This window comes from Cnephaeus nilssonii, assembly GCF_951640355.1.
Source record: "Cnephaeus nilssonii genome assembly, chromosome: 17".
Classification (NCBI taxonomy): Eukaryota; Metazoa; Chordata; class Mammalia; order Chiroptera; family Vespertilionidae; genus Cnephaeus; species Cnephaeus nilssonii.
The window spans coordinates 2,770,752-2,793,705 of record NC_137088.1 but is presented as its reverse complement, the minus strand read 5'-3'; the positions used below and the strand labels follow the sequence as shown (position 1 = coordinate 2,793,705).

At 50.5% G+C, this 22,954-nt stretch overlaps 1 protein-coding gene across 1 annotated transcript in view; it reads right to left on the bottom strand.

Moving 5' to 3' along the window:
* Window positions 1-22,954, bottom strand: part of RAD54L2 (RAD54 like 2) — a 50,782-nt gene that overhangs the window by 5,260 nt on the left and 22,568 nt on the right. The window contains exons 3-18 of the mRNA XM_079794645.1: window positions 14,351-14,552; window positions 13,293-13,432; window positions 12,744-12,860; window positions 12,272-12,498; window positions 11,327-11,509; window positions 11,061-11,194; window positions 9,534-9,730; window positions 8,199-8,541; window positions 7,411-7,588; window positions 6,012-6,263; window positions 5,694-5,812; window positions 4,246-4,364; window positions 2,498-2,597; window positions 1,400-1,605; window positions 802-974; window positions 125-321 (exon numbers count right to left, since the gene is read on the bottom strand). Coding sequence (XP_079650771.1) covers window positions 125-321; window positions 802-974; window positions 1,400-1,605; window positions 2,498-2,597; window positions 4,246-4,364; window positions 5,694-5,812; window positions 6,012-6,263; window positions 7,411-7,588; window positions 8,199-8,541; window positions 9,534-9,730; window positions 11,061-11,194; window positions 11,327-11,509; window positions 12,272-12,498; window positions 12,744-12,860; window positions 13,293-13,432; window positions 14,351-14,552 — 2,887 coding nt within the window. The remainder of the gene's footprint in view (window positions 1-124; window positions 322-801; window positions 975-1,399; window positions 1,606-2,497; window positions 2,598-4,245; window positions 4,365-5,693; window positions 5,813-6,011; window positions 6,264-7,410; window positions 7,589-8,198; window positions 8,542-9,533; window positions 9,731-11,060; window positions 11,195-11,326; window positions 11,510-12,271; window positions 12,499-12,743; window positions 12,861-13,292; window positions 13,433-14,350; window positions 14,553-22,954) is intronic.

Here is a 22,954-nt window from a genome sequence, read left to right as displayed (position 1 = left end):
ACACCTCACCCAAGAGCAGAGCCCGTCAGTTCTCGGCAGCCGAAGAGCAAGTTTACACAACGCTGCAGGGGGAAGGTTTGGGCCTGGCCCTGCAGCAGACCTTGCTGCCCTTTCAGCAACTCACCAGTTTCTCTGACTGAAGGCGGGGATGCTGGTCAGGCTCTGGTCGCTGGCGGGGTAATACTGCGCGTACGACGGGCGGGTGTAGGGGACTGATGTGCGTTTATCTTCCTCGTAGCTTTTCTTTGCGGCTTTTTTCTCCGCCTTGGTCAGCTTGTGATCCCTTCGGTTAAGGAGCAATGACTCATGCTCAAAAGGCTCCTGGGGATATAGGAGAATGTTGACTTAATTATCAGTCTTTGTGCAAAATGATGGGAACACACTGAGCCTTGCTTTGACACCAAGGAAGGGCTGGCCGGCTCCAGCACTAGCGAAGAGCCTGCTCGCAGACACATGCAGGTCCGCTGTCCTGTCGAGAGTATGACTCCCAAGTCTGACAGCACAGCTTTAGACCACCTTCATCTGCCTTCCACATCAAGAGGAGGGCAGAGGGCAGGGAATTAACAGGCTACGTTTTTAAAACGTGCCATCTCTCTGCTGGGAAAACACACTAGCAAATCACTCCCCATGGCTGAGCCCAGCGCTTGTAGGACCAGACCAGGGGCAGGAACTGCACAGGGCAAGGAAAAGAACCATGGCGTTCAAGTTGCCTGCGTGAAACAAAAGTTCGCACAAAGACAACAAGCTCGCTGGACGAGCCTCCGCTGCTGGGCACTGGCTGCGTGCACACCGGGCTCTGACCTTGGTGATGAGGTGAGGGTACTTCCGACAGGCAAGCTGCAGGACTGGCTCCTTGATGCCCTTTATGTCCAAAGATGCTTGGGGAGCCGGCTCCTTCTCAACGAAGTGCAGTAGGTTCTCCACCTCCTTCCGGGTGAAGTTCAGCATTGGATTGAGATCATCCACCACGCGATCTGGAAGGGAGAAGATGGGGACACCGTAGGTCAGTATGTGGCAAAGACGACTGCAAAGCCACAGCTACAGAGGTCAGCAGAGAGGAGAGAGGCTGTGGGTGGCACAATGGGCACTACACCTGAGCCACCGGAGGCGGCCCCCCCATATCTGAAAGTTAAAGACCAGGTCCGAGGCCTTGGGGAAATGGAAGTATTTTAACAGAAACCTGCTAGTTCAGCTCTTATCGCTAAACCCACCTTCAACAAGTTGAGGTCAGTCCCCTCTTAGGCAATTATTTGCGTCAGAATGAGGTGGGAGGACTGCTGGCTTTCTATCCTGGGAAGCCTGCTCGTGTTCCCACAATCTCCCTGTCCCCGAACGCCTGGAGACAGTAGGACGGCGGCCTCTATCAATGTGTCTCTTCTGAACCCGGAAGGCGGCCCACCTGACATGCCCTGCTTGGAAATCTGACGGTCATAGATCTTCTTTTCGAGGGTGAAATCAGCCACCAGGCGGTAGATGTGGCAGGGCTTTTTCTGGCCGTAGCGGTACACCCGGCACACTGCCTGGGCATCATGGCAAGGGTTCCAGGAAGCGTCAAACACCACCACTCGGTTGGCACCGATCAGATTCACGCCCAAGCACCCAGCCCTTTAAAACACAAACCAACAATCACAAGGCTTGCATTTTAAAGATAGTTTTCAAGTCAGTTTTACCCATTGTGACTCCTTCCCCACCACCCTCCTCCTTGTCCTAAGCCCCACATACTGAGATTCCTGCTGTCCTGCTGATGGACAGTATTATGTCCTCAACCACTCAAAAGCATGCCCTGGCCAAAACCGGTTTGGCTCAGTGGATAGAGCGTCGACCTGCGGACTGAAGGGTCCCGGGTTCGATTCCGGTCAAGGGCATGTGCCTTGGTTGCAGGCACATCCCCAGTGGAGGGTGTGCAGGAGGCAGCTGATCGATGTTTCTCTCTCATCGTTGTTTCTGACTCTCTATCTCTCTCCCTTCCTCTCTGTAAAAAATCAATAAAATATATTAAAAAAAAAAAAAAGCATGCCCTGAACAGGCGACACGCAATTGCCTACCAGCGCAGAAAGCAGCCAGCTCTCCTCCCTGCTGAGTGTGATGTCACTTGGCGAGGGAAACTGCCAACAGCTCAGGAGAACGACTGGTTCATACCCTATCAAGGGCATTCTGCTTGGCATGAGACAAACAGGCCAGCAGCCCTTTACAGTGCGATTGCACTTGCTACTTGTTAAAACACCCTACATTCTCCACATCATCTCAGCTTCGGAACATTCCAAGGGAAAAGCTAATTACAACCGTTGTTAATGAGGGTGTCAAAGAACTTAACGACAATGTCACCATCGCCCTTTAACACAACTTCCTTCTGGGGTCCCCTCTCTCACATCAAAAACAAGTCACAGCCCTGAGCAGATCTCTTCTGATGGAAACTGGATGAGCCTTTGGGGTGCCTATCCCTGTGGCCAGTTGCCCAGAACACGCCCTCTGGCCTATCCTCCGGGGACCCACTCACCTTGTGGAGAGAAGGAACAGCCAGGTGGTGAGGTTGCTGGGATCATTGAACTGATTAATGAGCCGCTCCCTCTCAAAGGCAGGGGTGCTACCATCGAGCCCTAGGACAGAAGGAAAGCCTCAGAAATGAGAGATGAGGGCAGGGGACACAGCAAAATCCTGGGCAAACGTGTTTTAAAAACAAAGCGCACACACACTACAGAGCTCAGGTCTACCCTGAGACCCAAGTTCCTGTAACTTAAAAATACCCCCAGGTAGTTCCCACGCGCAACAAGGATAAGAAGCTGTTTCTCCCTTTAATATCTTGTGTCGATTCTAAGGCCAAGGTTCTAGACTTTAGAGGGCCTAAGAGTCACCCTAAGTATGGAGGCTTGGTAGACACTGGCTCAGGTGGCCCTCTCCTCAGTCCTGCGAATCCTGACCCGACAGAGCACAGACGGACCAAGGGCTTGTTTTGACAGGGATGATGTTCCTCCTCTAGGAACCTGCATTGTTAACAAGCTCCCAAGGCGGACAACTTGCTACGGGGAGACACAAGAGGAATAGATAGGGAGCAGTGGGCGGGACTTGGGAGTGAAAAGGGGAAGCATGAGTAAGGCCGGGAGGCTTCTTTTGTCACCTTGGGTAACGCAGAGAAAAGGGCAAAGCTAAGGGAATGGACTTCCACATGGAGAACGGAACTGCTACAGTTCAGTGTCACTGGCTGGTACTGGAGGCTCTCTCATCAGCACTCCAACCTACCTTTCCAACCTGAGTTCTCACAAGTTCAAGCACAGCTCAGCACTGACTCATTGGGCAAACCCAGAGGCAATACAAAGCTCCAGGCCAGACGATGTGCCGGGTCTCCTCGCACCCCTGAACCTCTGATGCTTCTCAACAAGCACCCTCCGCCCCACAGGAGACATCTGGCAGGGCCTGGAGACACTGTCGGTTGGCATAACTGAGTTGATGCTACTGCCATCTAGTGAACAGAGACCAGGGATGCCGCTCAACATCCTACAGGGCACACGACTGCCCCGACAACACAGAATTACCTGGCCCAAATGTCAGCATCTGGTCAGTAAGGGCCTGAGGTCAATACTTCTCACCCTCTTAAGGAACCTTTTTATACGTTTTTTTCCAGTCACCATGCCCCCATGTAATTTTACCACCACAGATCTATTGTATATGTTTACTTCCTATATGCATATTTGTGCTTTATTCTTCAAAAAGTTTAAGTTTTTTGCCCAAGAACCAGCGTTCACTATCTCCCCACAGAGAATGCATGATCTAGACTTGTGTTCACTCGACTCCTTCCCGCTAGAATGACCTCTGGGCCACACAAGCCCTGTTATCTGTCAAACCGTCTCCATGTTTGCAAGTCTAGTGCAAGCTTTGCCTCCTCCAGGAAGCCTTCTTTGACCATCCTTACCAGGACAATTCTGCCTTCCTTAGAACCCAAGGATCTGTCCTCAAGTTGTCATGTCTCAGATGAAGATGAGGCCTATGCCTGCTACTTCTCTGTAACCCCCACCCCCATCTCGCCTGAGCTCCTCAGCCCCTAGGACAGCACCTCACACACAGCAGCTCACTCTCAGCCTCAGTCTCTCTCTGCTCCTTGGCTCATCTCTCTGTGCCTGGTCTCTAGGACTGTGGCTACAAACGAAATATTTCGTAGAGAGAATGGAGTAGAAGAGAAACTGAGAGAGAAAGTAAAACCCTTAAGCAGACCTTGCCAAGGCTTCAGGAACCAGGCAGCAATTAACTCACGGAAGTAGCTGACGTTTCGAACCCACTTCTGTCCTCCTTGCCCCTCAGCACCGGGTAGGCAGGGCACGTCTCGTTTCCCTAGGAACTCCTCGATGAGAGCCAAGGTGGAAAGGCTCTGGCTGAAAGGAACAACACTTGGTCAGAAGGCTCCCAGACCCACGGGCACCTTGCTCCTCAACAGGCCCACAACTGTGTGCAGTCCTCTGCTGGTGGGAGCTCCCACAACCTACTCCCTGTAAGAGGTAACCCCACAAAGAACCACCCAGGGTATTCTTTCTAGCTCATAGTGGGAGCAGAGTCACCCACACAATTACTGCCAGCACCCGGCTAAAAACTCTCTACCCTATGACTTGCTCAGCTGGGAAATTCTGGGGTTTCATTCAGTGCCTAGTCTCCAATAGCATCAGCATTAAAAACCCACACTGTGGCCAGCCGGTGTGGCTCAATGGTTGAGCGATGACCCAGGAGCCAAGAGGTCATTGGTTTGATTCCTGGTCAGGGCACATGCAGCCAATCGATGAAATTTCTCTCTCATCGATGTTTCTATCTCTCTATCCTCCCTTCCTCTCTCTCTAAAATCAATAAGAAGTTATTTTAAAAATAAAACAAAACCCACACCACATGAGTAGACTTCAGAGCCAACTACAGGCCACAGGCAATTCACGCGTCTCACTAGGGAGACGAGCACTCGGCTGCTTCCGAGTTTGCAGAACCGGTCTCCTCAGGAGTGATCCATAAAAGCAGCTCCCCCGCCCCGTCAGAACCACCGCTGCCCTTGCAAATGGGTCCCACGCGGAAACCCTCATTCCGAGGCTGCCAAGCCAGGCTGCTGCCACTGAGTTCTCATTGGAGCATACTGGGCAGAACGCAGGAGAAGCAATCTACTCCGTGTCTGTTCCCTGAGGACTCAGGCCTTGATGGGACTCAAAGCTCTGGCCAGACTGAGAATGTGACTCTGGAACAAATTGCTTTATTTGGCCTTATATACAAAGCTTACTTATTTTAAAAAGGCCAAGAGAAAGAGAAGCAGATTAGACCAAGGACCTGCAAGTGTTTTCTGTAAAGAGCCAGACAGTGAATAATTTTAGGCTTTGCAGACCACAGTCTCAGCTGCGTTTCCTTTTTCTTAAAACCCTTTTCAAATGTGAAATCTAGTTCTCAGGCTTTACAATAAGAGGCCACAGGCCAGATGTGGCCTGGCCACAGGGGAAGGGTTAGACTGTGATCTACAATGTTAGCCTATGGTTTCAAATTGTTCTCTGAAGAAAACAGCATTGGACCAAAACACTCCAAGAAAAAGACAAAATGCAAGACCCCCCCCAAGCAGCACTGGCTTGCAGAGGCACGGAGAGCGGAAAGGGGGCTGGCATGATCCAGACGTCTCGCTCTGCAGGGATGTGTCGCTGTTACCAGAGCCACACAGTGTCATTCGGAAAGTTCTCTTCTACCTGAACACGAGGATCTTGTCGCCAAGCTTCACGCTTTCCTCGATCAGGTGGAAAAGCAGTACCATCTTGGGAGAGTTCTCCAGGACCCCCGTCTGGTAATTAGTCAAAAGGTCCTTGGCCTGCGAGAGAGAAATGAGGCAGCTTGAGCAGGTCCACAGAACTCTCTCCCTCCAAGACAGCAGCTCACGGGCCGCCTTCATAGGTCCCTGCGCAGGCCTGGGCAGCATGTGCACTGCGCACCCCACCCTTCCCCACGTGGGCTTCACACATCCCTTCTCAGCAGTGCTCTACGGCCACAGGAGGACATGCCCGACTCACCCATTCATACGTGACAATATTGTTGCCTCGCTCCTGGAAAGGGTTGAAGCCGACCCCTTGTAGGAACTTGCTGTTGGCTGCCTCTCCCATCGAGGCGGCCAAGGCGCTGTCCTCCCCCTTGACTTTTGTTCCCTGTGACGGGCAGCGGGCACTAGTCCCCGCGGAGCCAAGCTCTTCCACGTCTAGGTCCTGCTCATTGGCCAGGTTCTCCTTCTGAAGGGCTTCATACAGCACGTCAGGGTGATTCCAGATCTGAGGGTCAAGTCAGAAACAAGGTGGCCCAGGGCTGAGAACAATGTAAAGCTGTTCCAGAGTCTGGAAACATGTCCTTGCTCAAACACACACCTCCCACAGCACACAATCACCAAAAAATTTAAATATCCCAACACCCTCGGGCTGAAGACCTGCATGTTCGTTTCCACTGACTGACTGATCACATGACACACAAACAGGAGAGGTCACACCAGGGGCAAGCCAGTATGTTTGGTACATAAGCCTTGTATTCTATTCTTGTTCAGTAAGAATGCTCCTGTTTCACTGAGTGGCCACCGTCAACCACAGTATGAAGCAAGACAAAGTCTCCCTATGGACAAATGTATCTGCCTTCTAGCTGACCAACCGTAAGTCATCTGAGGGGCTACTCCTGGACGGAGTTGAGAATCCCTGGGGAGGAGAAGGGGTGGCAAGATGGGCATTGGCACTGCAGCACGCTCCAGACCATGTCTGCCCTGGTCTCGAGGACTGTGGCTACAATGGAAATATTCTGCAATGCCATCTATCCCCAGCCACACCCCTCCAGCTCACGTATTACAGCAGGGCCCAATCAGAAATAATGCCCAGCAGGTCAGCTGAAAGCTGTCTAAGGAACAGGTCCCCGTGAGATAACAGGGAGCACTTGGCCAGGTCAGAGACAAGTGAGTGTTCATCAACTTGCTCACGAGGCTGAGTGCTAAAGACACATGGCCTTGCTGTCCCCAACCATCTGAAGCACTGTCAGGATGAAAGACACCCCAACCCGATGAAATACAGATGCCCGTGGAAGGTGCCCCGACAACTAGTCTTAAGCTATAGAGTTCTTGAGTCCCAATCACGCAAGCAGGGACACTGCCCCACAATGTCCTACCATCACCCGCTCTTCCAAGTGAAAAACATCAGTGAGAAAGGAAGTGGTTCCTCAAGTTTGAGTTGCACAGCACAAGGGCACCATTCGCAGTTCAGTGTGAGCGCCACTCCCAGGAGTGTGCGCGTGCAGCCAACACCTCTCTCCCTAGAGCCCCCCGTCCTCCAATGCAGGGGCGGCCCCTCTGCTCCTCCTCTATCGGGAACCCCCAGCAGGAGTAACTCCCGGGCCATGTGCATGCTTGGCCTGTGTCTCAGGATCCCTGAGGCCCCCACGCACCTTGCAGCACACACAGAAAGCCTTGAGAGGGTTCAGCCCCAGCCAGCCGCTGCTGCCGCAGTCCCGGAAGCGGTCCATGAACTGTGTGTACAGATCGCGCTGGATCTGGGAGAGCCGCACCAGGATCACATTCTCTTCCTTGGCAGGGAGGTGAATCTTCAGCACAGTGTGGCCTCTCCTAGAACGCAGACCAGAACTGACAAGGCGCTGTGGCCGGGGCGTCAGTGCAGGACAGAACAGACCTGCTTCCCACCACACCCACCTCTCGAGGTTCACAGCAACCATCAAGACGAAACTCATTAACAAACAAAAAAAATACAAAACTCACTTTAAGGATGAAAACGAAAGCAAGAGGCAGTGGCCTGCCCCAGGTCACTGACAGGGTGACAAAGACCAGGAATTCCAGGTTCTTACCCCGATTCGGGGCTGTTCCTCTACGCTTTCTCCACACATGCCATGTTAACCAGGAAAAACAGGGGACCGCTGGGACCAGCGTAGCTATGCGCACCAAGAGGCTGGCCCAGGCAAGACCCACCCTTAGAACCACCCGTCCCCCTTTCACATGAGTCAGCAGGATGCCAGCTGTCTCTGCTCCTCAGCAGGTAAGGCAGGCATCCATGGTAACCACAGATCAACTTCTGAGAGAAGCACTTCTAGGCCAAACTTTCAGAGGATTGAAACAGCGGTACCCAGCCTCTGCCAGCGACTCAGGACATGCCCTTGAGTAAAAGGAAGTTGGACTCATGGCCCTCCCGGAGTGCCGCCCACTCCTTCGGAGGACGGCTCACCTCTGCACAAAGCCCTCCAGGAGGCTGTGCAGGACGTGGCTCCGGTACCGCATGAGGCGGACGTCCTGGGGCGTGCTGTCGATACACTGCCCGTTCAGGATGGGGCGCTCGAACATGTTGCTGAACTCCTGCCGGGTGCCCAGGAAGTCCGGGCGCACGAAGTCCACCATGCACCAGTACTCGATGAGGTTGTTCTGCAGGGGGTACCCGGTCAGCACCACCCGGCGGCGGGAGCGAATGCTCTTCAGGGCCTGCGAGGTGCTGGCCTGGCAGTTTTTGATGCGGTGGCCCTCGTCGCAGATCACCACATCCGGGCCAGGGCGGCTCAAGGCCTTCTCAAACTCTAGGGAGGGAAGAGGATCCGGAGTCAGAGGGTGGGAGGGCCTGCTCTTAGTCAACAGTATGAGAAGTAGGGGTGCACCCTGGAGGAGACAGAAGAAATGAAGGAAGCAGGAAAGCAAGAGTCAGCCCCCATCGCTGAAAGGGAGCCAGCCATCCAAGCTCCTATGTGGCGTGTGACACGTGAGCCTGGCCTGTTGACTCTGAGAAAATCTCTCCCCCCCTCCTTATCCCCCCTTTATGCTCAGAGTAAAACCGACTCGCATTCCTAGGGCTTAGACCAACTGGGCAGCAGAGCGCGTGGCTTTACAGAGCCCCCGCCGAGGACTAAACGTGAGTCTGGGTGAAACTGACAGGAGTGGTCTGGACACTTCAGCCTGCTCTCACCACGGTCAGCATCTCGGTGGCAGAGGGCTCGCTGAGGGGAGCCAGCTAAGGGCAAGTCTTCCTGGACTCACCCCCCAGTCCTTGCTAGAAGGCCAGCTCATCCCAGCTGTGTAACAGAAGCGACCCTACAACCACATAACCTCAGGGTGAAGAGACCTAAGACGGAGGGCCTCTGAACCCTCAGGAAACTTTCTTCCCCAAAGGGACAAAGGCCCCTGGAAGAGGGAGGAGAACTGAGAGGAATGGCTTTCACTAGCAAACCGGGATAGATTTTGTTTTATAAATTCACAAGCAATAGTATCATTACTCTGTCTATCTGTGACTTAGGACTTGATAAACATGTTCTTCATGCTGTCTCAGAACACCTCTAGGAGGTGGTAAAGGCAGCAGCTACTCTCCCAGTTGCTCTGTGAGAGAAACAGGCCGGGGGCTCCTCTGAGCCAGTCTGGGGCCTGGTCTAACCGCTCATCCACGGCCTCCAAGAGCCAGGATTTCTGGTTCAAGGCAACACAACTCACATCAATAAAGCTTCCCACTTGACGAGGCGCTATTGCAGACACTATTTCTTTTTCCTGAAAAACCCCTAGGACCCCAGGAGAGGCTGCCCACCTCTCCGAAACTCCTGCTGGCGATCTTCCTCATCCAGATCAATGATGACCGGGTGAGACCGTTTCTTGCTTCTCTTCGGTCTACCTGTGGCAAAGGATTTCTTCAGGGTGAGGAGTCTGTACATTTCGTACCCCATCAGCAGCACCCCACCCTCCGACACCCAATCAGCCATCACTTTAGCTCGAGCTGCCATTGTCCTGAAAGAGTGAACAGAGAGAAAATATTACTGCTCCCGCTGCTCCCGGGAAGAAGTGCTCACAAGCACAGCTGTGCTGATGTACACTCAGGATCCTGACTGCCAGAGGCCAGGGGAGCTGCACAGGGCTGGCCGCTGCCCAAGGACTTTCCCAGCATCCTAGAGATCGCAGCGAGGATGGACGGGGTCACTGATGATGGTTAAATAGCAAAAAAACAGAAACTCAAGGGCACAAGGCAAGCAAAAGCGGCAACCTCCTTGGATGTACATGCATGACTACAGTATCTGAGGGCGAGTTATTCCTACAGTAAACAGAAAGTACTAAGGCAAGGGCTGCCTCCTGCACTTCGGCTGCCCAGGTCCTGGTAGCTGAAGAGCCAGGACAAGCAGGAGAGGAAGAGCAGCCCAGACCAAGGACACTCGGCACAGTCCCTCCTTCCTGAGCAGCTGAGCCCTGCTGCACGGGGACTCAGTCCGGAAAGCTGAGCAAGAGGAGCAGGTGACAACCACCTGGGGGCCACCACAGTCTCCTCATTTACATGTGAATGACCAAGCCTCGCAGGAGGCAGCCTCTACAGAGGACCAAGCCTGCCTTCCCGATATCCATGCCGAGATATCCCTGCTGGACCAAGACATACCTCTAGATTTTTGGGAATCAGGTTGAATATATGGAGAGGAAATATAATTTTATTGAAATCTGAAACAAAAACAGGTTTGCACCTTTCAAAGCCTGGAAGTTGTACCATTAAAGGTCAACTGTATCCCTGATTGGGTGGCTCGGTTGGTTGGAGCGTTGTCCCACACACCAAAAGGTTGCAGAGTTAATCCCCAGTCAGGGCATGTGCAGGAGGCAAACGATCGATGTTTCTCTCTCACACTGATGTTTCTTTCTTTCTCTCTCTCTCTCAAAAAAAAATCAATAAACATATCCTCGGGCGAGGGTTAAAAAAAAGGTCAACTATAGATCAATGGTGCGCTGCTTAAAAGAAGAGGCTGATGAGCTGCTAGGAAAAGAGAAAGTGAAAGGTAAAAGGTCAGATGGGAAGTTTTGTTCTATCATGTTGAATGGTATCCTGGTACACCTGGGAAATGAGACCCTGCCTGCCGAGTGTTCAGGTGTAACAGCAGCCTCAAGCAGGACACAAGAAGTTTCCCAGGCCACACAACTCCGCCTTTACTGAAAAGCCAGGTAGAGAAAAAATGAGTGGCAAGAAGAGAGAGGGACACGTCAAAACCCAAAGGAGTCTGGGAGGAGAGGCACAGTCCCTGGACACCCAGGCCCCGGGAAGAAATCTAAAAGGAAAGGGGCAGAGGGAGGGCAGGCCACCTACTTGTGCTCATCATTCAGGATGTGAACTTTAAAGAAGCGAGGCTGGACCTCCTCAGGCTTGCTGTCGGCTGGCAGGGCTTCGGGAGCTGGGAGCCACATGTTGAACTCTGCCAGCCAGTTCTGAAGAGTATTAACCTGTCGGAGAGCCAGGCCAGAAAGAGCGCTTTGAGGAGCCAGCTCCGAGCTGAGCTCCTCCAGCTTTTCAGGGCCAGGAAGGGTTCCCCGAGCTCTTCAGAGGGTGCTAGGTGGTGCCTCCTGAACTCTTACCGGCACAATGGCAAGGACAGTTTTGGCTGGCGTGTGGCGGAAGAGGACGTCGACGAAGGAGATCACTTGCAAAGTTTTCCCCAGACCCATGCTGTGGGCCAGGATACAGCCAAAGCCACTACTGGTCTTAAACCTCTCCAGGGACTCAACCAGGTTATCATACAGGAACCGGATCCCGCCAATCTGGCAAGGAACACACACAAATGTCAGGAGGGCTGGCAAAGACCAGGGCTCTGGGTTCACCTTGAATTAGTCAGAAGTGAGAGAGCAGACAGCTGGTATGGACGCCTAAAGAAGTCTCCCTGCACCCTGCCCAGTCTATTGGCTGGCGACAGACTTGTTGGAGAAAACAGAAAAACCTTCAGCTGGCACCGGGGCCCATCCCAGGCAAGAAGCTGCAGTTCCTAGCTCCTGGCAGGGCCCCTCACTCAGCCGTGGCCTGGCTGCTCACCTCCAGCAGCCCACTCCATGAGGAGCCGTTCTTACTGTTGGAGTTCTCATGTTGGGTCAAACTCTGTCCCTGTGGAACTTTCGCTCACTAGTCCTGGTTCCAGGCTCTGGGTCAACACAACTCCTCTGCTCCCTCCCATGAGAAAGGCCCTCAGACCTCTGCCTCTCACATCTCTTCTGGAGCCTCAGCTTCCTCATCAAAGCACTGCTTTCCAGAGAGCATCTCAACCAGTCTCACAGGTCCCAGAGGGAGGCTCCAGATCATTAAGCCAAGAGATCCAGCATGTTCTACATGGCAGGGCGAACCGGGGGCATGTCCCTTCCCATTCATCGGGAATCCTGAAGCGTCAACTGCTAGGAAGAAGGACCAGGCCTTCCCATAGCTGCTCGTGGTACCAACAGTACCTCAGAGGCTGTGATGCCAACAAGCACCAGCAGGCAATGTCCACAGTGAGGAAGCTGGAAGGAAACGAAGAGAGTCAAGAGTTGCTGTACCTGATGGGGTTTCACTGCCCGAGCCAACTGTGGGGCCAGGAAGACATTTTCCTCCTCCGGAGGGTGGTTCAGGTTGACGAGGACGCGCCCCAGAGCATCGCGCTGGTTTAAGACGTCATTCACGTGGGTGCCACCCTTCTCCTCTTCCTCATCCTCCTCGCTGACAGACTCGCTGCTGTCCACAATGTGCAGAGTGTCCTCCTCACCAGAGCTCAGTTCAATCACCTCTGAGACAGCCGACAAGACAAACAAAGACAAGCCCAGGGAGCAGAGTGACTTACTGCCCACGGTGAGAGTGACAGAGCACGGGAAGGAAGGCAGGCCTTGTTATCACCTATGACGACTTCTCTCTCCAGCTTCAAGTTAAGACAAGGGGAGATTTACATTTACCAGGACGACTCAGGGAATCTGAGACCTCAATGTGCATGAGGAAGGACTGAACTCTTCTATGAAAGTTCTGGCGTCATCTTACCATCTCGGCTGCTTTGTTCATCCTCGCTGCCACTGCTACTGTCCAAACAAATGACTTCCTGGGCCAAGACCCGAGGAGGCAGTTGGGGACCATCACTTGCTCTTAAGACAATTTCCTCTAAGAAAAGAAAGATGGAAGGGAACGTCAAACCACATGTGGCACAAGCGTTCTTTTCAAATGTCCCCTCCTTTGTTGCTCTCACCAGGACTACCCCCAGGAGAGAAGCAGAAGGCATCTCGAAAACCCTCCACCCTCTTTCCAAATCCCCTTTTCTCAGCTGGTTCTTACTCCGATTCCACCTGAGCACTAGAACAGGCCCCAGTCCTTGGACATGTTAAGATCCAAGTTAAGGGGGGAAGGGGCAGAAATTTAAATAAGGTCAGTTTGAGGAGCACACGTTCAGTCATCTGAACTTTGTAAATGAGATCCCTCTGCGCTAGTGCTCCCAAGAAGCTGAATGACGTGAAAGGATTCCTGAGAGATCAGACCTGACCCCAGATCTGTCCTTGACCACATGGGCTCGCAGGCCTTCCTGCCACCACTGCTCACCGGGAAGGAACTCCAAGGGAACAGTGGGAATGGGAGCTGCGTAGTCCTTCCTCTGCTGTTCCAGGCGCTTCCTTCTCTCCAACTCTTCTTGTTGTGCTGCTTTGGTAACTGCCTCCAACTGGTCCTCCCGGAGCAGCTTCCTAAGCATCACAATGAGAGGGCACTTGGGTTCACCTGAGATCTGAGCGATGCAATGTCAAGCTACGGGGGACTCAGCACTGCTGAGCTCAGAGCACAGAGGTGAGCGGTGAAACATCAGTCCCACCAAACCCACGAAATGAGCAAGGTGTGAAAAAAAGGGACTTCAAGGCTCAGGCGTCCCTGGCCTTATATTTTATATATATACCTATTGGTCTCATATGTTTTTTATAATATTATTTAACTTCCTGACAGATGCCCCTGCCGACTCATCTCTGCACATAGCAGAACAAGAGTAAAATAGAGTAATATGTGATTCATAGAGCTGAAAAGCCGATAAAAATAGAGTTGGCATATGGAAAGTAGGATTATGGATGATTCTATAACCTTATTTCCCAAACTCAGAGTAATATTTTTGAGTTGTCATTATGTTAAAGAGGGTAGGAGGAGAAAAAGAGCATTTCTCTCCTTGGTAGACGGAGGGCCGTTGGGATTTGGGCAGTGAAGGAAGTGCACGCTTGCTGATTTCTAAGCTCAAGGAAGAAGCCGTGCTCGGGACCAGACATCCCCTCCCACTGAAGCTGAGTTCTAAGAAGATTAGAACTCAACTTCGTTTATCTCCTCTTGTTTTGAGACATAAGGGAAAAAATAATGGAAGAACCAAGCAGAGCACCCTATCATGCGTGGGGCCTCCAGAGTGGGACACTGCCTGGCAGAGCTCGAGTGCCATCCGTCTGCCCGCATCTGGCCCTGAGCGGCACCTTCACTATTCATCTGGGCACACGCTCACACGTTTGTCCTTTGGAAAGAAGACTCTGCTGCTCAGACCAGTCCTCCTGCTATTGACAGCCTTCAAGTGAAGGAAGGTACCAATCCCCTACCGCCCCCCGCTTTCTCCTCTTACCCGGAGCACAACTCACCGTATGTTCCTCCTCATGTGGGAGGGCTTCTGAGCTCTCTTCTTTTTGGGGTCGTCAGAGGCCAGGCTCTTGCCTTGGTGGCGCCGAAGCTGCTCTGAAGGCTCAGACTGAGATGAGGTAGTTGAAGTGCACCGCGGTGGCCGCTGCCCATCTTCCTCCGGCTGGGCACACTCAGTGCCGTACATGTCCTCCAGGGATGGGTCTGAAAAGACCAGGGGAAAGAGGTGCCAGGGACCAACTTTTACTGGGAAAACGAGTTCTGATGCCGGACACACCTGGGCTCAAACTTCAACTCAGCAACTTATTAGCTGGTGATCTTAGGCAAGTTACTTACATCTCTCGGGACCTCAATGGACTTGTCTACCCAATGAGGATAATGATGCCCACACGTCAGAGCTACAGTGAGGACTAACCAGTGCCCATTTCTAGCACCAAGCCTGGCCCAGGGCAGGCTCACTCAAAAATGACAGCCATCATTCTTGCTATAAGTTTGCGCTGCGGTCTGAGTAAGGAAGCTTCGTGGCCTCAGTCTGCTCAGAAAGGAACAGCTGGGTTCCAAACACAGCTCACACTCACCTGTGTGACTCTAAGCACGTCTTACCTGCCAACAGGAAGAACAAGTGTCTTCAAGTGCTCACTTGTCCAATTCACCACCTACTTATGAGGGTGTACATACAACATGCAGGCACTGTCCTAGGTGTTTTAGGGACTATGTATACCACTCCTTCCCTTCAAAAAGTTTGTTTTCTAGACAACCTGATTATAGAATGGGCAGAGGACCTGACCAGACACTTCTCCCTCCACAGGAGATACAGATTGCCAATAGTCATATGAAAAGATGCTCAACAGCACTAATTATCAGAGATGCCAATTAAAAACTATGAGATATCCCTCACACCCATCAGAATGCTTATATCAATAAATCAACACACAAGTGCAGGCGAGGATGTGGAGAAAAGGGAGGCCTCGTGCACTATTGGTGGGAATGCAGATTGGCGCAGCCACTATGAAAAACAGTATGGAGTTAACTCAAATAATTAAAAATTATTTCCAATCCCATTTCTGGGTATTTATCCAAACAAATCCAAAACCCTAATTCAAAAAGATATCTGCACCCCTATATTCACTGCAGCGTTATTTACAATAACCAAGTGTTCACTAATAGACAATTGGATAAAGATGTGGTGCACATATACAGTGGAATATTACTCAGCTATAAAAAAGAATGACCAGCCCTGGCCATGCTCAGTGGTTAGAGCATTGGCCCTCATACCAAGGGGGTTGTTGGTTCGATTCCTGTTCAGGGGCATGTACAGGTCAAGGGCACATACCTCTGTTGCGGACTCAATCCCCAGCCCTAGTCGGGTGCATGTGGGAGGCAACCAGCTGGTGTGTCTCTCATATTGATGTTTCTCGCCTCTCTCTCTCTCTCCCTCCCTTCCACTCTCCCTAAAAATCAATGGGAAAATATCCTCAGGTGAGGATTAAAAAAGAAAAAAGAGTGACCATTTGCCACAACATGGATGGATAGAGAGGATATTATGCTAAGTGAAATAAGTCTGACAGTGAAAAACAAATACATATGATTTCACTTATATGTGGAATCTGAAAAACAAAATAAATGAACAAATAAAACAGAAACAAACTAATAGATACAGAGAACAAGCTGACAGTTGCCAGATGGGAAGAGGTTTAGGGGGCTGGGTGAAAAAGGGGGAGGGATGAAGTACAAATTGGCAGTTACAAAACGGTCATGGGGATGTACAGCAGAGCTTAGGGGATACAGTCAATAATACTGTAATAACTCTGTATGGTGTCAGACAGTACTAGTCTCACTGGGGGATTACTTCCTACGTGTATAAACCTCTGCCCAACCACTATGCTGTACACCTGAAAGTAATGTACTATTGAATGTCAAATGTAACTTTAAAAGCTTTTCAAAATATTTTAAAATAAAAAAGAATTCTTTTAAAAGAGAATGACATGCACAAACTGCATTTTGTTATTACAAACACACATCAACACCCCCCTGAGATTGCAGACCACCTCTTTATTCTAAACTTGCCATAAGACTGCCACCCAACGGCCACTGCGGCCTCTCTGCACCTGCTCAGAGTTCAGCCTTACACACACGTGAGCATCTGCACGTGCAGGCCCTGTGCAGGGCACAACGGAATGGTTCACACAGGAAAGCACATCCACTAGGAGGTGAGTGCCAGAGCCACACCTGGGGAAAGGACCCCAAGCCAGGCTTGCTTAGGCCTGGGAACGAGGATGCTTCCTTGGGAAAGGGGAGGCCTGGGCTCAATGTAATAGAGTAGGTAGGAACCAGCTGGTAAAGGAGGAAGGAAAGAACATTCTGAGCAGATACAGGAGCACAAGCAAAAGGAATAGCCTTTAAACAAGGAGGAAAGATTAAGAAAACGCAGGCAGTCCAATAGGGGCTCATTAAAAATGAGAGAGCAGCCCTAACCGGTTTGGCTCAGTGGATACAGTGTCAGCCTGCGGACTGAAGGGTCCCAGGTTTGATTCCAGACAAGGGCGTGTACCTTGGTTGCGGGCACATCCCCAGTAGGGGCTGTGTAGGAGGCAGCTCAATCGATGTTTCTCTCTCATTGATGTTTCTAACTCTCTATCCCTCTCCCTCTCCATTCCTCTCTGTAAAAAAAATCAATAAAAAAAATATATATTTTTTTAAATGAGTGAGCAAAGCAGCAGGAGGGCCTTCCAACCCAGCCACTTCCCTCTCTCTTCCCAGGATCCCCTCTCCCAAGGCTGACTTAGGTGTAGAGCCAAGATCCTTCCTGGAGTCAGCACAGAAGTCAGCCCCTGTCCAGGGAGGCCCACCCAAGGCCTCTTCTTCCTAGCACCTACTAGTATATTTCACTGCCTCATGTTTGGGTGGGGAAGGGATGCTAAGGTGGCCACTGCAAGAGTGGAGGGTGGCAGGGGATAGGGGGAGTGGAGCTGTGTGCGCGCATGCTCACATGCTAACAAGTGCACAGCCTGGGCGATTCACTCCTGTGCATCAGCCCTGGACGCATCTTCCTTGGCCTTCACACCGAGAGGCCACTGGAGGTTTCAGGTAGACAGCCTGTGCTTCTGAAGAGCAAAGGGGAAATGGCGGAGGGAGGCACCAGACAAGGACTGTTCATGATGGGCCACCGCAATGCCGTTAACATCACAGTCCCCTCTCTGTTACCACGGAGTCTGCAGCCGGCCTTTCACAAAGGCCTCCCAGAGATGGCGGACGGAGTCTGGGTGGCAAGAAGCGCCGGGAATGCGACGCAGGCGTAGGCTCAGGGGCAGGTCCCGCCTGCTGAGGAAGCAAGGTCCCCTGCTCCTGCGCCCAGCCAGCCAGGCGAACAGAAAGAGAAGCTCCGAAGTGCGGCTGCCAGTCAGACTAACGGCCACCAAATTCACGACCCTCCTAGACAGTCCTCTCCCGTTTCCACATGAAGCACCACGGGAGGAAAGCTCAGCAAACTGTTTTCCTTAGGAACTAGCATTCCTTCAGGCCCCTCACGCCTCCACAGAGCTAATACCCCCGTGGTATTGTCACATGACAGTACTGTCACCTTCCGCCTAACTCACAGCCCTGCGTTCTTTCCTCCTAAAAAACAAGGCCATCAAATCCCTCCTACCAAAGAACCAGGAGTGTGGACAGCAGACTCCCCAAGAGGGATGGCTACTGCTAAACAGCCACTTTCACCAGCACTGCACCTTGGCCTATACACCAATCACACTTGGGGCTGGGTTGGCACACTTCAGCTTGGTGTTTTGCTGGGTCCTCTGAACTGGTTTGGACAATGACCTTTGATGTTCTCCTGGCCTTAAGGCTTTTTGTTTTGTTTCTATTTCACAAGCAAATTTATTAAGTAACCACTCGGAGGAATAGTTGGAGGCTAGGTTGTTAGGGAGAAGGCAGATAAGACAGAGTCCAAGTACAGAGGGCAGGCCTTGAATAAGGCCAAGGGTCTGAACTTGATCTGCTGGGCAATGGGAACTTGTTGCCAACTGTTGTATTTCTTCCTTCTGGTTTTAGCCTTGCAGAGTGAACTGTTCCTGGGAGGAGGAAGAACAGAACCTGACAGCCTTTCAATATCACAGACAAGTTCACTATCAAACATTACAACTTGTGAGGCCTGGCTGTGAATTCCTGTCTGGCAGGGGGTGGGTGTGGACATCTGCAGTAGGAATTTAAAATGATTAGACACAGCATATAAAATTCTCATGCACACTTGGTACAGACTCAGATTCCCCCTTTTCTTTATAAAGAGGAGACGGGTCTAAACCAGCTCTTACCACCCGGCATTCTTTGAACAAACCCTCAGCCTCTGGGTTCAACAACCACTGCTGGCTTATTGGAGAGCTTCAGTTTACGGATGTGCTGATATTTAGTCTGTCACGTAAGTCAGTGTTTTCCAGTGCTTCATGGCTGCCTCATGCTTATTATGAAATGTCTGGTTTCTACATAACGTTACACCACATCTTAAACCGTTCTGGCCCCGGCCCGGTGGATCAGGTGGTGGAGTGTCATCCTGTACACCAAAAGGTTGTGACTTTGATCCCCGACTTGGGGCGCATGCAGGAAGCAAGAGACTGATGTTTCTCCCCATTCCCTTTCCCTCTCTCTAAAATCAATGAAAACATATCCTCAGGTGAAGATTAAAAAAACAAAACCAAGATCAGCGAATTCCACATCTTACCATGTGCCTCTTGGCATGATGCAGTAGGATGCATGCGTCACAACCTAGGACTCGTGCGCCAAAAAACTGAGCCTGCATCTGAACTCACCTTGTTATCTCACTCCCAGTTTGCAAAACTACAGGGGCCTAAGGACAATGTTAAACTTGGCACACGATACCACAGGGGTGCATGCATGCTATTTTACAGAGGAGGAAACTTGTCCCAAAGCTGTAAGTAGTAAAGACAAGATTCAGTGTCAACCAGGTGGATGATCTGCTCCAGAGTTCATGCTCTTAGCCACCACACTGCTCAGTCGCTCCTCTACCCCATTTCCCAGAAGGTCATGTGGGAAAAAAATAGAGTTCAGAGACAGAGTTACATAAGTTCTCTGTCTTGGTTTACAACAAAGGTTATAGCAAATATGCAATACAGAGTGCTGGAGCCATTAGAAAATCATATTGGGGGAAGAGGACATGAACTTGACCCCAACCTCACACAACACAAAGATCAACTCCAGATAGATCATAGAACTAAGTGCAGATAAAACATTAAAGTTTCTAGAAGATAACAGGAAAATAGCTCTATGACCCTGGGGGAGACAAAAATTTCTTAAATAAGGCATAAAAAGCACTAAATATAAAGGGGGAAATGATAAATTTGATTTCATTAAAATCTATTCATTGCCCTAGCTGGTTTGGCTTGGTGGATAGAGCACCAGCCTGCGGACTGAAGGGTCCGGGTTCGATTCCGGTCAAGGGCACATGCCCAGGTTACAGGCTTGATTCCCAGTGAGGGCGTGCAGGAGGCAGCCAATCAATTTTTCTCTCTCATCATTGATGTTTCTATCTCTCTCTCCCTCTTTCTTCCTCTCTGAAATCATTAAAAATATATTTTTTTAAATCTATTGATTGAAAATACAATTTAAAAAAGAGAAAACTGCAAAAACAAACAAACATAAACCTCAATATTAAGAGGGTAAAAATCAATATAGAAGGGAAAGATGTGTGTGTGTGTGTGTGTGTGTGTGTGTGTGTATTTAACTAATTCAGATATAATGACTATAAATCAATAAGAGATGGATGGAAAAAAGAAAAGAGGTTAAAAAAATATGTTCATCCCTAGACGGTTTGGCTCAATAGATAGAGCGTCGGCCTGCAGACTGAAGGGTCCCAGGTTCGATTCCAGTCAAGGGCACATGCCCAGCTTGTGCGCTCAGATCTCATTGATGTTTCTATCTCTCTCCCTCTCCCTTTCTCTCTGAAATCAATCAATAAAAAAAAGTTTTCTTGCCGAAACCGGTTTGCCTCAGTGGATAGAGCGTCGGCCTGCGGACTGAAGGGTCCCGGGTTCGATTCCAGTCAAGGGCATGTACCTTGGTTGCGGGCACATCCCCAGTAGGAGGTGCGCAGGAGGCAGCTGATCGATGTTTCTCTCTCATCGATGTTTCTAACTCTCTATCCCTCTTCCTTCCTCTCTGTAAAAAATCAATAAAATATATTTTTAAAAAAAAGTTTTCTTAAAAAAAAAAATGTGTTCAGGCACTTTACAAAAGTGCAAATGGTCATTACAAGCATATGGAAAAAGGCTCAACACCTTACATAATCAGGGAAATACAAATTAAACCCACAGCCAGAAGCTCCCACTCCATGGATTATTGGGAAGAAGTGTTAAAGGTCCTACAGAGTCACTCTGAATAACTGAGTCAACACATGACATGCTTTTCTGAGGCAGATTTACAAAACTATCTTCTATCCCCAGCAGATTTCTGTCCTTTGTGTCTCTAAGCCTGGCACACAGAAAGGAAGGAAAGAAACTGGTATCAAAATTGGCACCACTTACCCTAACCGGTTTGGCTCAGTGGCTAGAGCGTTGGCCTGCGGACTGAAAGGTCCCAGGTTTGATTCTGGTCAAGGGCATGTACCTTGGTTGCGGGCACATCCCCAGTAGGGGGTGTGCAGGAGGCAGCTGATCAATGTTTCTCTCTCGTGGATGTTTCTAACTCTCTATCCCTCTCCCTTCCTACCTGTAAAAAAATCAATAATATATATATATATATATATATTTTAAAATTGGCACCACTTAATTTCTAACAAGAGGTCACCCTAAACTCTGACTCAGGCTGTTCTGAAAAATCAGTCCGGTGCTCACAGTGAGAGTCTGAAATAGCACCTGTTAGAACCCAAGTAAACAGACCCCAGGTTCCAGGTATATCCCAAACCACCACCCTGTAGGCCCCTGCCGACCTCCGCCACTTGCTCTCTATGCTCCAGATGTCACGGCTTCTACCTTTCTGATTCTTATACAGATTTGTTTCCACCGCAGGGCCTTTGCCCTGGCCCTCTGCCTAGAACATTTCACTCCTGATTTCTTTACATGCAAGCAAAGAGGACAAGTAGAATGGGGTCAGAGAAAAAGCAAACTTCCTGTAGGAGAGCCGGAGACCCAGTGGCTGAGAAAGAGACCAGCTTTCCTTATTCAGTGGTCCAAGGTGGACGGGGTCAGCCTGAAGCCAAAGTTGACATCAAGGAGGCTTGCTGTCAACAAGATGGCTGTGAAACAGGCTACAGAGGGCCTAAGCAAGCCGTTATCTACCTGCAGTTCCAGGTTCCTACTATCCTGATACGCCATATAAAATAGACAAGAGTAAAATAAAATAAAGAAGGCCTAGATGTTCTAAAACGACGTACCCATCAAGCCAGTCTGTGTCCAGACCTTGATTAGCTAACTTAAAACAGGGCTTCTCGGACTTCTCCACTGAGGGCTCCTACATGCCCAGCAAGAGACTAACCCTGAAGCTGAGCTGGAAGAAAATACTGAGCCAGAAAAACCACTGCATAAGGAAAGCTCATTCCAGAGGCACCAGGTTTTGAACTTTTGCCTCTAACGACAGACCCCAAAGATGCTGACACCCAACTGTGCCCATTTCAAAAGAATAGAGAAAGCCCAGTAGAGACATCAAGAGAAAAAAGCCAAAACCAAACCAAAACAAAAAACCCAGAGGAATAAAAACCAAAACCAAAAGTTGTCACACCATGCCATGGGGCCCTAACATGTTATAAAAAGAGCACATCTTCCCCAGTAGCCAAAGCCTCCCTGCTCTGGCCCAGCCAGCTCTCAGACTAATGTCCTACCAGGCAACATTCAAAGGGCAAGGGGGAGACGACACCCAGTTTAATGTAGCAAAACTAAAACTATCCTGAACTTCCCATCCGCTCCCTCCTATTCCTCCCACCTTGGCAAAGGTTCATCCTCCTCCCAGGCTTTACCTATTCCATTTTCAACCTGCCCCACACATCCAATAAGTCACCAAGTCTATAAAGATAATCAAGTAGGAGAAAGTGTGACAAAGTGCTTGTGAAAGGACAGAGCTAGCACTTAGAGGGAAATTTGTAGTTTTAAGCTAGAGGCCCGGTGCACGAATTTGTGCACGAGTGGAGTCCCTCGGCCTGGCCTGCGGGATCGGGCCAAAACCGGCTCTCTGACATCCCCCGAGGGGTCCCAGATTGCGAGAGGGTGCAGGCCAGGCTGAGGGACCCCACTGGTGCAGATCAGGGCCAGGGAGGGACGTGGGAGGTTGGCCAGCCAGGGAGGGACCACAGGAGGGCTCCACAGCTGGACCCCAGCAGCAAGCTAACCTATTGGTTGGAGCGACTGCCCCCTAGTGGTCAGTGCATGTGATAGCAAGCGGCTCAGTGGCCTTAGCATATCATTAGCATATTACACTTTGATTGGTTGAACGGCCGACCGGACATGCAGACACTTAGCATATTAGGCTTTTATTATATAGGATAGCCCACTTCCTGGGAAGAAGCGTGTGAGTTCATGGTTGCTGTGTTTGCAGTCTCTGTCTTTTCATGATGGATGACCTAAGAAACCCAACTGGAAACAGCCCGCAAAGACTCCATCAGAAGAAAA